At 48.9% G+C, this 16995-nt stretch overlaps 1 protein-coding gene across 4 annotated transcripts in view; it reads right to left on the bottom strand.

The window, feature by feature from the left end:
- Window positions 1-15212, bottom strand: part of LOC149340395 (kin of IRRE-like protein 2) — a 402153-nt gene extending 386941 nt beyond the window's left edge. For all 4 annotated transcript variants that reach the window (XR_016283604.1, XM_089549155.1, XM_089549156.1 and 1 more), the window contains exon 1: window positions 14368-15212. Coding sequence is in view for 3 of the 4 variants with exons in the window: in XM_089549155.1 (XP_089405281.1) it covers window positions 14368-14443 (76 nt within the window). In the remaining variant the exon portion in view is untranslated. The remainder of the gene's footprint in view (window positions 1-14367) is intronic.
- Between the last annotated feature and the right edge of the window lie 1783 nt (window positions 15213-16995).

Below are 16995 nucleotides of genomic sequence, written 5' to 3'. Positions count from 1 at the left end.
AAGGAATGCGATGCCCAGCCGCCGAAGCAACCGGGGCACCCATCACTCCACGGGGGCCTCGCCCCCGATGCACCTAGAATCTCAGGAGAAGCAAAACGAAAGGGAGGCAGGGGCGCAGGTAAAAGGTACACAGAACGCAAAGAACCAAGAAAAGAAACTCAGTTACAAAAAGAAAAACTACACGATGCCGCCTCTTACACGGAACCAAAAGCGATGGAAAACAGCGCCCGGTCAAGCCCCACTGAATAACGATGAAAGTTGCAACAGGACGAAGGACGAAATAGAAGCGCGCGAAATAGAAGTGCAGCAGGAGCAGCAGCCCCCCCCCCCCCCCCCTCCCGGCTCCGGAAACTCTGCACGCCCACACCGATTAGTGGACCGATGGACAAGGAATCCCGATAAATAGGAAGGAGGGAAGCCGGGCTGTGGAAAGCAGACACGCAAGCCGGCGGAAACCAGAAGGGAGAGAAGGCAGGCCTAGAAGGAGGGGGGGGGGGGGGGGGAAGAGGGGGAGGACAGGAGGCCAGAGGTGAGACGGGAAAATACGGGGCCCTCAGGGTTTGCCAAAACAAAGAAAAAAAAGTGGCGAAGAAAGGGAAATGGGAGCGAAATCCTCAGCAAGAAGACAGAGCCGCGCGGATCGCCAAGGCAGACCCAGTGCGCCGCATTGAGAGCGGTCGCGAAGCGTGCGGAGAATCCACAAGTTTCTGTTGCGCCCTCGAGAGCGGGTCGTCGTCGCCGCGGCCGCGTTGAAACCAGCTGGGCAAGGAAACCAGCGGGCTCCTTGAGTGGTTTATTCACCGGCGGACGTCGTTCCTGCGAGGCCGACGGCGGGGAAACGGCCAGTGCTAGGATACCCCGAACGTACCCCTGTGGTGCTGGGGGAGGCCCGTTTGGGCTGGAGATTCCTAGGATGTGGGTTCGATTCCCGGAAGTTGGGTGCCATATTTCGAAGAACGAGGAACTAACAAAAAATATAACAAGAACACAACACACGGATAGGTCGAGGCGATGGCGACCGTTTCAATAATGCCGGACCACCACATGTAAAGAAATGGAGGAAGAAAAAAAATGGCTGCCTTCGAGCGCTTCAATTTTAGACCCACATTGCCCTCGTGTGGAACACGATCCCAAAATAAAATGAGAGCAGCAATAACACATCTCTAGAGGACTCTCCCCATCGGAGCCACGCTGTGCTCAGCCCCCTGTACACACACCCTAACACGTCTCCCCAGCTGGCCCACAACGGTCGTGTACGAAACCGGAGCAACAGTTTGCATAAGCAGGAAAGCCGTAGCGGCTGCGTTGCATGGCCGAGTGTCAAGCGCAATACGCCTTGGGAGAGCAGCAACGAGTCGGGCAAAACCGAACAAAAGTACCACCAAAAACCCTCTCGTAGAAAGCGAGCTGCAAAAAAAAAAAATAATAAATACAAGAGACAAAAGGCCTCCACATAAGCCGCCGATGCGCCAGTCCGGTTCAAGGCCATCCACTGGCTGCCAGCTCCTCGGCGGCGCGTCCATCCACAGCGAGGGCAAAACAGCGTGCGCCAGGGGAGCTGGTGCGAGGGGTCCCAGAGGAACTGTGTGGGTGCTACACGAAAGCGAGGGAGGGAGAGCAGTGTGTGCGGGATAGAAAGCAAAAATCATAACAGGAACCGGAAAGCCGAGAGCGGACGGCCGGCGAGCGAGTGAAGATGGCCCTGCAGCTTTCCCTCGCTCAGAGCGGTGCGCGGTCGCAGCGGCATGCCGCCGCCACAGCTCACGCCCTGCGGCAAGACGGCAAGGACCTCTGGAAGATGCCATGGCAGAGGGCCCGCGCGGAAGAGAGCCAGCCAGCCGCCGCCGCAGCGGCTGCCGTGGCCGAGGGAGGGGCAACGCACGATGCACAGGGAGGAGCAACAGAGGCGGCAGTGTCCGAACGGCGGCCATCGGAATCGTGGCATCTCACTCGGAACCTCAAGCAAGTTTCTGCTTGAGGCCTGCCAAGAAAACGTGCTCCTCGAAAGGTTTCAAAAGCGGAAGCTCTCCACGGCCATGATGGACAGCATGCATGGACTGATGCCGTCTCGTCGGAAAAACCACAGGTTTGTGCGGATGCATAGGTCAGGAATAATCGGACGCAGGCAGCTCAGTCGCCTCGTCCTCACAGCCGTGGACAAAGCACGCACTAGTGAATGTCAGCGAGGTCTGCCAAGACAAAAATGCAAGCCAAGAGCAAAAATTTTGAAAATGCTATAAATATCAGCCTGGGCGAAACCCTGCCTTGCTGCTGCACACAGATGCCGGTATCATGAAGAAGGATAAAGTTTGCACCAGGCCTCCACGTCGAGAGACATGATCATTTTTATTTATTTTTTTGAATGACAGGAACACCAAACACGCTAAGTGATTTGAATGCTCCGTCCCGGACCACTGGGTTTGCTTATTTCTTTGAAAACATCTCTCCAGTAGTAGATTCCTGCTACTATCTTAGTAGAGAACGACGACGGCCTTGCAGCGCCGCGTGTTTATTGGGGCTCTATACTGCACAGGAAAACACACATAAATTTCGTATTCGTCAAAAGAAAAAAACATCTGATACCCCGGGTAAAAACCCGAAGCAATAGGAGCAAGAGCCACGGGTGTACTGAGGTCGATTACCTTAAATGGCTTATTTTTAGTGAAGGCGCACGTAAGACACACAGTGGGTTGACACAGGCACATTAAGAATCATCATAATGATATTCATCAGCCACGTAACATACACTGCACTCTTAACAAGTATACGCCCCTACTGCAGGAGTAAAAAGGGTGTAAGCTGTCCTTTAGCGCCCACTCCTTTATATAAGGCTGTGTGCTGCATGACGGTTTACTCCCTTTTGTTTATAGTGTGACCTCCTATCATCCCTGTCCTGCCTCCAAAAGCGGTCAGTCTATCCATGCAGATTTCCTCATCTTATCTTCTGCTTCATTATTCGTCGCCCCTGGCTACGTATTCATTCCATTGGGATCGACTTGATCCGTAGCGGTGGCTCAGTGGTTATGGCGCTCGGCTGCTGACCCGAAAGATGCGGGTTCGATCCCGGCTGCTGCGGTCGAGTTTCGATGGAGGCGAAATTATAGAGGCCCCTGTACTGTGCGTTGTCAGTGCGCGTTAGGGAACCCCGGGTGGTCGAAATTTCCGGAGCCCTTCACTACGGCGTCCCTCATAGCCCGAGTCGCTTTGGTACGTTAACCCCCCCCCCCCCCCCCTTCCCCATAAAGCATAAAAAGGAATCCACTTGTTACCCTGAAGGACCATAGGTTATCCATTCTTCGCATTACACGTCAATTCAACACAACGGATGCCATAGCTTGAATTCAAATTGCACAAGAAAAAAAAAAGCAGCCACTTTCTTTTTTTCCTAAGACGGCACTGGCCGCTACGTGGCGCGTGCACACGGCGCAGCATTACTTTTGCCGCCGGATAATGAAAAAAAAAAAAGATAGAAACTAAATGCTGCCGACGCACCGATCGGCTTCCGACCTTTCTTCTTAACGCATTCCAAGCGGCAGGCTGCAAGTGCGGCTCCTCTAACACGCAGCGCATTCTGCGAAAGGCACGCACGCGTGGCGCCTTTTGGAAAAGAAGCAGAGTGTGGAATCCTTCTGTGACAACTCAAGAGGCAGCGCCCTACTCTTTGAAGCTAGATAAAGGTGTCCTGAACACGCAGCTACAAAGAGACATAAACGAAGACGATGACACATGTGCAGTGCGTGCTAAATCTGTACAAACAATTGAACATGTTATACTCGAACGTGATGGTATGCATCAGGATGTCTATACAGGCAGAGTCACTGTTCCCGAGGTCCGAGGGTTTACATGTAAAAATGGTCATGAAAATAAATCTGCGGTGGAACTTACAAAAAAGGGATTGGAAGATTGGTGGCTCAAAAGCAGAGCGGTGACATAAGGCTTGGAGTGTAGGACTAAAATGTATTTCAAGAAAATGGCGAATTTATGGGCCGATTTATAACACCATTAAAAAATATAAAAAAATGACAGAAGAAAAAATAAAAACGAAAAAACGCCGAGCGTACTGGCAACTGCCACCGCCCCGCCTCAATAGGGACGCTTTTATCTTCCATCCATCCATCCTTGGTGACTCAAGATGAGCGCTCCACGACACACCTGAGACGGGAGAAGCCAAACCAGCGCTGCCGCGTTAACGGAAAACCACCCTGTGACTAGTCTATACCGGAGATATATAACAAAAACCATCTTGAGAAGGACAACATGAAATGGCCGGGACTCACAATGCTAACATTCACAGTGATATACTGACAAGACCACGCTGAGTTGAAGCCAAGAAATAAGACGGCAATGTTATGCTAGTGTTAATGTTCTAACTCACCAATAGGTGCTAAAGGGTTTAATGTGACACTGAAAAGATGTTTCGAGCAAAAGGCAAATGGCTAACCTTAAGTACGTCTTTAGCATTATGGCTCTTAAGCAAGGTTCAATGGTGTGCAGCTCCGCCAAGATCTGGTTTCCACGGGAGTTCGTGACAGCGAATAAGGTAGGTGTGCTTGATGCACACTCTGCAGTTGTGGCAGCTGTGAAACATCGTACAAAAGCTCTCTAAGGGGACGCTAACCGCCAGGTTTAGTGATATGTAGAGGTGAGAAGTATCACCTACGAGGCAACCTTCCTGCTATCCTATTCAACGGCCCACGCTTCACCGTTTAAAACAACTGAACGATCATCCATACAGCGAAAGACTTTAAGACCATTCTTGCTTATATGAGCGAGGCATAAAGGAGAAGGATGAAATGAGCAAGCGCTAAGTCACTAAACGAGGTGTATGCAGAACCTATGCATACACCCGGCTTTTGCAAGTGTAGTGGTGTCCCATCAAACTGGATCCAGGTTGACAGTAAGTAAAAGGTTCAAAAAACCACTAACTGGAACCCCCATCTCATCGCCTTAAGGCTTTAGAATTTTTAACACTAATATAGACAAAAGCTGCTAGGCTTCCTTAATTGATATTAAAGATATCTTTCAATCTTTACCACATGATCTCATCCTTGAATGCGTTGAGCATACTTTCGACAAGTATGGTTCCATTGCTTTCCAAGGCGCAGCGGGTGTTCCAGTGCATGATTTTTTTTTTTTTAGAAATTTTAGCCTTTTCATAACGGTAAACCTACATCCAGTATGAAGGCACACCCAACTCGCGAAAACGGAGCGTAAGCATTGGGCGCTGCATCGCGCCAGTCCTTAGTTACTTAGTACTCGCTTATTTCAATCGTTTCCTTTACGCTCCGCACATGGACAAGAACAAGAACGTTCTTGAAGTTTTTCGCTTTGTGGATGGTCACTTAGTTGTTTTAAATTGTGAAATAAACTTTATCACTTGCCCTCGGCAAAGGCACGGATGTCAATGATGCAGAATACCCGTCCACTGGGGAGACGATATCATGCCAAAAGGATCTGGGTGGTTGAAAATGGGCTAACGCCTTGTACCCTTCTCTAAGGCCCAGGCATCCCACGCGCACGCCAATCTCTTAATTCCTCAATAACAATGCTAACGGCATCGACACTTATAATATCTAACTTCCCGTAAAAAGCCATGCCATTGCAGGAAGACTACATCCAAGAGCAAACCACTGTGCACAGTAACCCACGAATTCCAAGTCAGCGTAAAAACTTAGAAACATTGACGGCGAATTGAAGTTGGCCCGTATCATTAGAGCACCACATACTAATCACAAAGAGACCACTTTCACCAAAAAATGGAGCTTTTATAAACTAGAAAAGGACAAAAAAAAACGAAATACAGGTGTCGCCATCTTTGGCCGATTTCCGAACTAAAATGCGCGCGTCGACGCCGAACTTCGGGAGCGGATCCCAGAGGCTACGTTACACCCCTATTCACTTCAAAATGGTGGCCACCTGTCCTTTTCGGTAAGGACGTCACGAGTTTGAATAGAAAGGCGGGAAGATTTTTATATCCACTTTTCTCGCCAGTAAATGCGTCTTTTCCTGCCGGACATACGTCAACATAACCAGAAAAAGCCATAGGGCAAATTTTTACTCAGAACAATAATTGGTTGGAGTGGCCCCAAGAATCCCATTGAAGGAAATGTGCGCCTTTGATTCGAGGCGAGAGCCTCCCGCTTTCCCCATACAGAGGTTCGGAGCCTCGGATGTTCAGTACGTGCCCGACTACACGGTTCAACAGCCAGAAATTCGCACATAAATATTGACGACGGCTGTATAGGTATGCGCAAACGAAATCGGCGCTGGTCACATTCTGCACGGGACTGTCGCGAGCACCGGATATACCCGAACGAGTAGCGCAGCCTGCTTCAAGGCTACAAAAAAACGCCGCCGGGAAAGCGGTTTGCCGCTGCCGCCCGCTGATGCGTGACTACAGGTGACTCAAAGGTAAACACCACAATGTCCCAGCACACCAGCTCAGCGGCGCTGACGAAGAAAGGAGTGAGTAAGGATTGAAAATAGGCAAGAGCACGGCAACTACGGCACGAACGGACCGGCGAACGATTGCCACACGTACACAAGTGCGGAGGCGTACCCGTGCGCACGTGTACGGGCTGGCATTCCGGCCGCACCTTTCGCGATTGGCGCTCTTCGGGAAGACGGCTTCGCGAAAGCCAGCTGCTCGCTCACTCTATTTGAGAGAACTGCGCTGTTTCCCGTAGGCGCTTGCATGAGCACCGCTCAGCGTCCGCGATGAGTCAGTTCTGGTGTACGAGAAACGGCGCATAAAAAAAGGATTCGTCTAATAGGCTGCCTATCATCAAGAGGAACGACGCGAAACGCTTATTGCTTTCCGATCCTGCTGCGATGATCTCTCTTCACCCGACAGCGGATCTCGTACGCTTGATGTATCTAGATATGTCGTCTCAAGGCTGCAGATTATTTCAGCCATATCCGTCGGGCCTTTCGAGACAAAGACAGGACAAGATAATCTTTTCGCGCAAGACGAAAGCTGCTTTAAGTCGACAAATAATCTTTAAAACGCGAGCTGTGTAGGCGTAGTCATAGCGAGCAAATGCAGCTGCGATGGCGATATACAGAAGAAGCTAGGGCCGCTTCCAACGTCATCGCCTTCGCATTAGCCGCCGTCATTGAACTGCAACTGCTGATCGAAATTCCAAAACCATGAGCTCCCTAGAGCTCCAGAGGTTGATCCATCGTGTAGGAGTTCTAACTAGACTTGACCTTTTGCACAAGTTCTGTAGACGTTTGACGTACGCGCCATCTGTTAGGCAGCAAGGGACCGGGCAAGGTGTCATGAAACTATCTCGGATGAGTAGTTCATTTGCTTTAAGCTAACCTAAGTGTTGTTAGGCTTGCAGTCGCATAATATAAAATCAGTTCATTGGCAGCTTTTTGCCACTAAAAGGAAAATACAAAATTCTCAATATCTGGCATACCGAGAGGTCTCAACCGTGCAAGGATACGATGCACTTGCCTCCCTGAAGACCGTGTCGTGTGTGGTAAAAAAATGATCAGAATTAAAACGAGAAATTGGAAGATTCAAACGCTACTGATTTCTGCATCGATTTCCTGTGATCCCTCATATCATATGCGTGAAACTACAACAATAAATTTTATTCGCAGGCACGCTTCAGTTATCAATTCTCGCCCACAGAGAACGTTATAAGCCAGAATTTGCATATGGATTTGCTACTTCACTATTAATGACGAACATCTGTGACGCCACGGCGATCGCATTTCGATGGAGGCCAAATTCTGGAGAGAAATTCTGTGTACTGCGCAATGTCAGTGCAGGTTAAAGAACAAGTATGCTAACGTGGACAAGTTGGAGGATTTGCATTTTTCGAAACGTAGTGCGAAAACACGAGGGCAGAGAAGAAGGCAGAGAACACGACACGATCGCTTTCTCACAACTAAATTTTTATTCGCAGGGTTAACAGAACATATACTCCGGAAAAAAGAAGGGAGGGAAGAAACACACGTAAAATTATGTGTCGTGTTCTCTTCCTTCTTCTGTGTCCTCGTTTTTTCGTAGTATGTTTCGAAAAATGCACGTTAAAGAACTCCAGGTGGTCGAACTTATCTGGAGCCCTTCACTACGGCATCCCTCATAGACTGGGTCGGTTTGGGACGATAAACCCCATAAAACCAAACCGAACAGAACCAAACCAATAACAAACCCCGTTTACGCTTAAGACATGTGTATAAGGGAATTGCGAGCTCCTTTAAGCACATTAAACGCTTCGAGGAACAACACGCAATCCAAACGATAGAGTCAAAACATTGTGTATCACGCCAGAGCTGTGGGTGCATGGGCAATCAAACATAACTTGCGAAGACCGAAGAACGAAGCGTGTGGTGTTGCGACATTCGGAACGCGTGCGCCCTGGTCCTTTTTGTGCCTTACTTGTCCCGCTTTTGTGCAATTTGTTAAAAGAACAATACGATACTGCAGTGCCACCTGAGGATAAACCGTGTGGATATGTGCTGCTTTAGCTAAATAAGGAAAAGCAAGCAATTCTAAGGTCATCGGTGGGAGAAAACGGCGGTTAAGTAAAAAAAAAAAAAACAAATACCACCCGCAGTGCATCTAATTCGCAACACAGCTATGTATAGATTCCTGGAAGCACCAAACAGAGCTTATAAAACAGCCCTGTGCGTCACCGTTTGTTTTCCTTCAGAAGTCAAATCAAGATAAGCGAGTCCGGGAACACGCTGGCAGTGGCATCGATTTCCTTCGGAAAGGCCCGTCATTGTAAGCTGTGGTCTTAGCATGCTTCCAACCAACCGCGTATGTTTGCTGAAGATTCCTATCTTTCACCAGCCGCGCCCAGATGACATTGAAAGAAGTCGCTTGCCATTCACGACTCATCACCTAATTGCCCCTAGGTACACCTTGAGAACAAAAACGGTCACTACACGCCCATTAAACAATAGTAAGCACTACATCAATGGACGGAGCTCAAAGAACGGGCCAGCCCCGGTGCACAATTTAGCGCCTCCCCGCGGCAAGGCCGCGCACGTCTGCAGCTCCTTCTTGCTAACGGCGGACATGACTTGAAACGTGCGTGGGACGATCCGAGCAATGTTTAGCGTCGGTACTCTTATGGAAGGGGGGGAAAACAGAAGTCAACAAGAAAGACACCTGGCAGGAACCTGCTGCGACGCAATTTTACGGTCGGCTTCGGCGATGTCCCTTCGACGAACTCGCCGGCAAAGACCTTGAGAAGGCTCTGTGTAGACAAGTCCCTTTGTCGACAATCGCAGCTTGATATGGCACTCGCTACATGCAGCCGAAGTAACGAAGTGTGGCATTTCGACGAGCGTTTGTCGAGAGGGCATACGTCCTACTCGTGTGCGTGTGTGTGTGTGTGTGGGGGGGGGGGGGTGCAGGGGAAGGGGAACGGCATATTTCGAGCGTGTCTGTTCTGGAGAGTTGTGAACCAAATTTTTTCGGCCGTTGACGATCAACTACGGAAGCATGCGGTTTCGTAATCACTTCGGCGTATAAATATACCGCCTTTGTCAGTAACCCACAGCCCATGGGGTTTGCTTAAAAGTCGTGTAGTGCGGTTCCCGAGAATACCGGCTTCAGAAGGGTGAGGAAAAAATTTCATCTCCGCCAGGAGTGTTCTGAGATGTTGACGATGCAAAAGGAGGCGCGCTGGATGGTCGAGAAGCAAACCGCATGTGCCCTATATTCGTTACAAAGGTCGTACCAGTCCGGTTGCACATAGTACAACAAATGCTGCAAGCTATGGTCCGTTCTCGTTCTAGACAGATATAGTTCTCAGGAAATGAAAGCGAATGTCAAGAGTTAGGTCATCTCGTTTAAGGTGACTCTTATCAGTGACTCTAATATGGAATCACTGATACCACCAGCCATGAAGCTCCGAAATCCGGTGGCGGGGAGAGAAGGATCGCAATACTCTGAAATCTTGTCCAGTGGCATCTAGCGACTCAGTCACCGTGGCATCAGTGGTGGCGGGGAGAGGAGAATCGCAATACTCTGAAAACTTGTCACCGGATTTGGAAGCTTCATGGCTGTCCCCGACTGACGTTCCCAGCACTGCAATCGCATCCGTGTTCCCTGTTTTGTTACTATAAGTGACAAATTAAACTTCTGCGTAGTTGGCACAGCTAACTTCGAAAATAACGTGAACGGGCACTCAACGACATCTGAAGCAACATTTGCGCACGCATGCGGGTCCTAGAGGAAAGCCCAGATATCCTTTGGAGTCCCGCCGCTCTTTGGAAAGTCCTTGCAAATCATACTCTTTCCTGTTATGGCAACAATGGGCGGTGGCAGCCGTATTGAACGCTTGGCGGCGCGGGCAAAAAGGAACGGGGTGTACAGTGACTCGAAGATGCGATTGGACAGAGCGACTCGCGCTTGCAGCGGTAGCGCAGTTTCAACTTTATTTCTCTTTTATTTCTTCAAGGTGCTTACTCACGCGAATTCCGCGACAGCTGGTCCGTGCGATTACTTAGCAAATACAATTATCAGGGGCTCGTTCGAGCGGTTTCATCGGGGATTTGCGTTCCGAAAGGAAAGGGGGAGCGCTCGTGGTTGCGCCTCAGAAACGCACGGGGCGTCATTACGACTTCGGTTGGACGGTTCGAGCGCGTTAGAGGAACCGTACAAAGGTAAAAATATAATATGAAGCGTTACTTCCATCATTTTAAACCCTAGCATTTACAGGGCCGACCATTAGCACTTTTGTAATGAATGTCCTATGTCCTTCAGAGCCTGGATGAGATTGCCTTATTAATCAATGGGCTTACCATTGATTACGTTAGCTTCCATGCAGTTAGAAGTTTGATTCCGGTAGCTCAGAGCGCATTCATTCGTTTCGTTCTTGATTTCTTCTTAAATTGCTTTGGCTAGAGTTTGTGCGCTAGAGTCTGTTTCCATTCTGTTACTTTTGTTCGTTTACAACTGTCAAACCCATGTTCGGTGTTTTGATTAACAGTTGGGTACTTGAGATTTTTTTTCTTTCGCTGTTTTCGCTTTTTGTTGTTATTTTGTGCTGCACTACGTCTCAAACCTACCACATCCTCACAGAGACTAGCCGTATGTTGTAAATAAATAAATAATACATGTATAATCAACTACAGTCATTGCTGCAGTTCATGTATTCGCAACCGCTGTACGATTTTCAGCTAAACGGACTCAAGAGAGTGCGCTTTTTGTATAGCGCCGCCACAGCAGAAACTGGTACGTGAGTACACGACCCTGGCCATACGTTGGTGGTTAGTCGCGTTCGGCGAATCTCAGACGAACACGCGATTATACTCTGGCCTGCGACACGTATGCGGTGCGGGGTCGGGTGTTTCCTGGCCTTATTACGATGTGGCGCCGTTTGGTTAAGCTAAGAAAATTGCGGTTCGTCAGCGAAGGTGGCTTAACGAGCCAAAGGTTCGGAACGTTCATCGGCGTCTTTTCGGGGAATGGCAATCAAGCCAGCGATCAGTACACGGCTCGTCTGCGGCGCACTACGAAGAGAACCGTAACCTGATTCAATGCTTACTATTCACGGTCCAAATCGTCCACCCTTCTCGTAAAAAAGTCCCTTCTTTGGTGCAGCCTCGTATGCAGGTGTTCAGTAATGTTCAGTGCACAAATGCTGAGCACAGGTGTTCAACCGCGAAACACTTTTCTGGCATCTCGGGGCGTTGTCTTTTTACTGCTGCAGGGAAGGCAGATGAAATAACAGCTATGCGCTGCTTATTTCAGGTATTTCAGGCCCATTGCCTAGCAGCCAGTACGTTTTACATGTGCCCGCTTCTAGAGGCCCCATAAATGGTGAGCATTTAGGACCCCTTTCAGAGGTAGCAAAAGGACAGCCAGTTCGCACTGTAGTTAGTGCAAACATGTTGTTTTTTTTTTTAATTTCGCGGTTTCGCAAGTGGCGCCCTTCACTAAAGGAGAACACACTTTTAGGAGTAAACTGTACGCCTAGACCATCTCCCTCAATAAGAACAGCTTACAAAGCTACAGTCTTGAAACTGTCACGCATATTTTCTTCAGCCGATGTTGGTAACCTCAGAAACTCGCGCATTTCTGGTACGCTGCGGTCTTCGATCTCACGCTCTCTGAACCGAAATGAAAAAAAAAAAAAAATGACACTAACTGGAGGAGACAGTCGGCGCAGCCAGCAGTTAGACGGCTCTGTGTGATCAGTCCAAAAGATAGGTCATAGTAACCTTTTTAGTCTTGTGATTTAAAGTAAATCGCTGCGACTTTCCACTTCTTTTTTTAGAAAAGTGATTGTTCCTGATAATAACGCTTTTCAAATGTTATAGTTTGCGCACACCCACCCAGTAACGTCTCGGTATTGTCACTTTAGGCAATCGGCAGCTCATAGAATCGTACGTTGTGCTGGAGCACACTGATGGGTGCAGAAAGATTTCTACGTCACTGGAGCCTTACAGGCACGAGGGACATTGTGGTTTCAGAAAGACATTAAATGCTAGCAACTACCTATCCACTGTGTGTGTGTGTGTGTGTTTTTTTTTTTTTGTGGCCACTAAATACCTCCGACTTCTCTTTTTTGTGTGTGTGTGCACGCGTGCAGCTTCTATAGGCTCGTCTTTCGCTCCACATGCTCCCGTCACGATCGTTGGGCTTGCAACAACTTGTACAACGACCTCGTTTGAAAGTTACGTTTGGTTAACCAGAAAAGTGCCAGCAAAAAAGGTTCCACAATCTGACTCCGCGTACGTAGAAAGAGCAGTTAGGCGCTTGTATGCGGCATAAGTTAAAAGGCCGACATCGAGAACGAGCAACGCAGTTCCGAACGCAAAAATCATCCCATAAACAACTTGCACTGCCCATATATAGCGGTTTACTCATACGATTGCGTCACTGTCATCATTACTATTGTTCTTTTTGACACGTAACTCTGAAATAAATCCTTCCTCCTCAAGCAGCACTCTTTGTTCACTTCGCCTTCCAGACAGTCTGCGTGCACGTCATCGTTCTCGCGTTTCAAGACGATGCCACTTCTCTTACAAGATTTTTCTCAGACATTTCTAACTAGTCCCTGACATCGCCTGTGCCCACGTCTTCAAATACAGACCTGCACTCTGCGCTATCTCGTAACCTTCAACATGGTTCGGCAAATGTGAGCCAATAACCAAAAGAACTGCGCTCAGTATACGCCTGAGCCAGGTTTGGACTTGCACCTTGTACATATTTGTGTGATCGACAGAAACCAAGATAAAAACCAATCAGCGCATGCCCACCGATGTGGTTTCTATTCAGCACGTCCTTGTGTGCCTGAGTGCAATCGAACCGGCAAAAATATGTCCAAACTGACAGGATTTTCCGCAGTTTTTTGTGTCATTATGGGGCACTAATGTAGTGCATGCCTGCGGGTTGATTGACTGCACGAAGTCGGCGAAAAGAGCCCGGGCACAGCTCCAACGCTTGCTTTCAACGCGACCATGCCACGCAGTGCGCGGCTAAATTGCGAAGATCGGGAATGCTTAGTATGTTCTGCCAAGGGTAATTCAAGTCAGCAGAAATTTCGACCCAAACGAGAGACTGTGCGCTAAACTTTTCTTGCGTACCGTACTGGGAACTGTACTCCTTGCGCTTTTGTGTTCCTTCATTAGTCAATGGTCCACGGGAAGGGGGGGGGGGGGGGCAAGACGCAAAGAGGCATGTCGAGAGGATGCGTTCGGAGAGTGTGAGGTGATCTGAGGGCTTCGCACTAAGCCTCTTCCACTTGTCGCCACCAAGCACATAAATGAAACGCATGGACGTCAGAGGTGCCGTGCAGCTCAGCATGTCCACCAAACATGGAGCAAGTCCTTTGGACGCCTCTTCAGTGGTTACTCTCTTATCAAACTTCCAGAATTGCTTGTATGAAATTGTTCGGACAAGCGTGTGAAGTAATAATATAAAAATCGCTGCCCGGAACTTTCTTCCGAAATATATATTTTACATTATCTGATCACTTCTATGTAGAGCGGTGCGATTTCCTAGCACTTTAAAATATTGTGGATGTAGCAAAAAACGAAAAAAAAGAAAAAATCGACAATGAACATGCGCTGGTTGCGGTACTCAGTGCATGCGCTATCTCTTTTTCCACTTGGGTACCACGTGACAAGGGCGCATAAAGACCCTGCGTGCGTGAGCAGTACTGCTGCCCAGATGCGCACATTGTAAAGATACAGTTAAAAGAAGGTATATTTATCTGGCGAATATGGTTGAACTTGCTCGCTGGTCAGAATGAAGGAACATGAAAGCGTTTCCCGACAGACATTTGCATGAAGAAAAAAAATGACAAAGGAACAAGAAAGAAAGCGGCGGCGATGAAAATTGCGGGCTATGCAAGCGTCACGCTGCGCCGGCGCTGTCGACCTACTTACCTATGACGGTGCTGGCGGCGACCACTGCGAACGGTATCCACAGGCCCGGAGCACGCTGGCGTCGAACAACACTCATGTTTGGCCTCGTAGGTGGAACGCAAAAACCAAACGCGAAATAGACACGAAAACAAAGAAAAAAAGCACACAGGGGAATGGAGGGGGCCTCCGAAGAACACTTATTTCCCCACACAGGTCTCCTCTGAAGATGAGGACGTCTCTTCCTTCTCCTCCGTCAAGAACACGCACACACCACGGCCCCCCAGGGACCGAAGACGGCACTCGGCAAGCAAATAGGACGCGTGCAGCCGCCGAGAGGCAAACGAAAGCAACGCTACAACTCCGGCGTCCTTCTGCCCCACGCGACTACTACGACAATGGTTAAGAGTTCAACAACACTGCTGTGTGGCTCTCTATTCAGCAAAAACACAGTGTGTACCAGTTCAACGTAGTGAAGATGTTACCATCACCGCCACTTTCGACGATCAGAACTTTTGCGTCCCAACTTGGTCATCCACAACGTCCCGTCCGAAACGGGTCGAGACACTGGGACGCGCACAGAGCACGCCGTTCTGACACTCCGCGTCGTCTTCAGTCAGCAGCTGCGACAGCGATGCACGTCAGCGTCCAAGCGTAGAGCGTCGGTCGAGCGCGCGGTCCAAGGCGTCGCCGCATGCACGGCACATTCAACGCACGCGCGGCTTCGGAGCAGTGAACTTGGTGATCGCAGCGAGCGACGCGAACGAGCTGCGACGACCGTTGCCGGCGATGGACTGGTTTTTTCGGTCGTGCGCGCGGGAGTCGGCGCGTCGGCGGCAGCGGCCACGCGGCTGGTGGTGGCGGCGGCAGTGAAGACCTCGCGCGCGCTCTTTCCTCCTCGCCCAACGTCTCTCACTCGGGCTTCGCTGGCCTCGGCACCGTCAACAGGCGCGAAGGGCGGGTGAGGGCGCAGAAGCCGCGCTCTTTCTTGAAGAGCGCGCGAGAAGCCGCGTTGGACGGCGATGGTGGCGCCTGGAGCGCTCAAGTGGCGAGAGCGGGAACTACACTTGCTATGAATTGAGCAGGTCCTTTTGACTTTTGAGCAGCAAGAGGTAATGAAGGGATGCTTTGAGAAAATTTGTGCATTTCGAATTCAGCAAAATGTCTAAAGTCAGCTCTGTTGTAGCGCCCTTCAATCGTAAACACTCGTTAACTTCAAGTTTCAACATTACAACTTCAGAGCGCACACACGCCTGGCTACCAACATAATGAAGAGCAAGTAGCAGTGTGTGCCTGGCTACAAACATAACGAACAACGCGTAACAGTGGCGTCACTATGATCAGCAGCACTCGAGGCGGTGGCCAGCGCGTCGCCCCCTCCCCTCCCCTCCCATCCTCCTTCTTTACAATGCCCGGCTCCATTGCTGTTCCGCGCTTCAATGTCGGACTCGCTCCCTACGGCAGGAAATTCAGTAAATAATTGCGCGAAAAACCCACGTAGTGAATATATGTTCGTATAGGAATGGCAAGAAAAAGTCTGAAATTTGCTTTTTAAAAAAAGGTGCACTAATGAAGAGATAAAAACAACAGTACTTTGGAGACAAGGGTGAATATGGTGACTGAGAAAGTGAAAATTATCACAGCAAGTAGTAAAGAACTGCAGATATTGTGTGAGCATTTAAACCGTTAACAGCGATATTAGTAGGTAAAGCGAGGACGACTTAAAACGGCTATCGGTTAAGGACTATTTCATGATATACAGAACCACCTAATGGATATCTGCGGGGATAACAAGAAGATACCAATATCAACTCATGCGAACACCTTCCCACCATGTGAACATGCATGTACTCATTACGCAGGAGTGATTATGGACGTCTGAAATGGCGAATGGCACTAGGCCCCGGGGAACATACAAAAACAACTGGACTTATAGCCGTTGGAATAAGTAACGACCAAAAAGCAACCGTTCAAGAGTCTAGACAGATAGTGGAAGACAGCTTAGTTAAATTGCAAGAATGGCAAAGCAACATTATTTAATAATTCAAACACCTTCAGAACGTTCAGAAAGTCCAGTATATCGCTTACCCCAGTATGTTGAAATACTTTCGGACATAAATACACTAGCAGTTCAATCCAACTACAACAATGAAAGTGACAGGAAGTCAAGGGAAATTAAGTGTGAGTGAGACAGAAAGCAAGGGATTTCAAACTTCGGGCAATGAAATCATTAGGGTCCCCAGCTCTATATAATGAAATTTCGTGCTAGAAATTCAGCTGGGAGGATTACGGCAAGAGACTTTCGGTTGCAGAAGGCGTTTCATTACTAAAATGCATGACGCAGAAGACGATGATTGGAGGCACTTGTACTTCAAATCGAAATCAAATCGAATTGCCCTGTGAAGTTGTCAGTTAATGCGTTTCGGCAAGTTTGCGCTCGGCAGTGCGCCAAATTTCAAGTCACGCAAATAGAAGCTTCCTGGGAACACGGCTTCATGGAGCTGAAGCATTCGCCCCACTGTTCACACTTGGGCGCCAGTGCTTATTTTTCGTAATCCAAAAATTTCTATGTTGGCAATGATTTCCTGATGATAATGCAATCAGAGGCAGTAAGATGGTCTCTGCAGCGCCAAGGATTAAGCCTCCTCTGTT

Source organism: Amblyomma mixtum, chromosome 6 (assembly GCF_055824585.1).
Source record: "Amblyomma mixtum isolate Tamu chromosome 6, ASM5582458v1, whole genome shotgun sequence".
Taxonomy (NCBI): domain Eukaryota; kingdom Metazoa; phylum Arthropoda; class Arachnida; order Ixodida; family Ixodidae; genus Amblyomma; species Amblyomma mixtum.
This window is presented reverse-complemented; position numbering and strand designations above follow the sequence as displayed.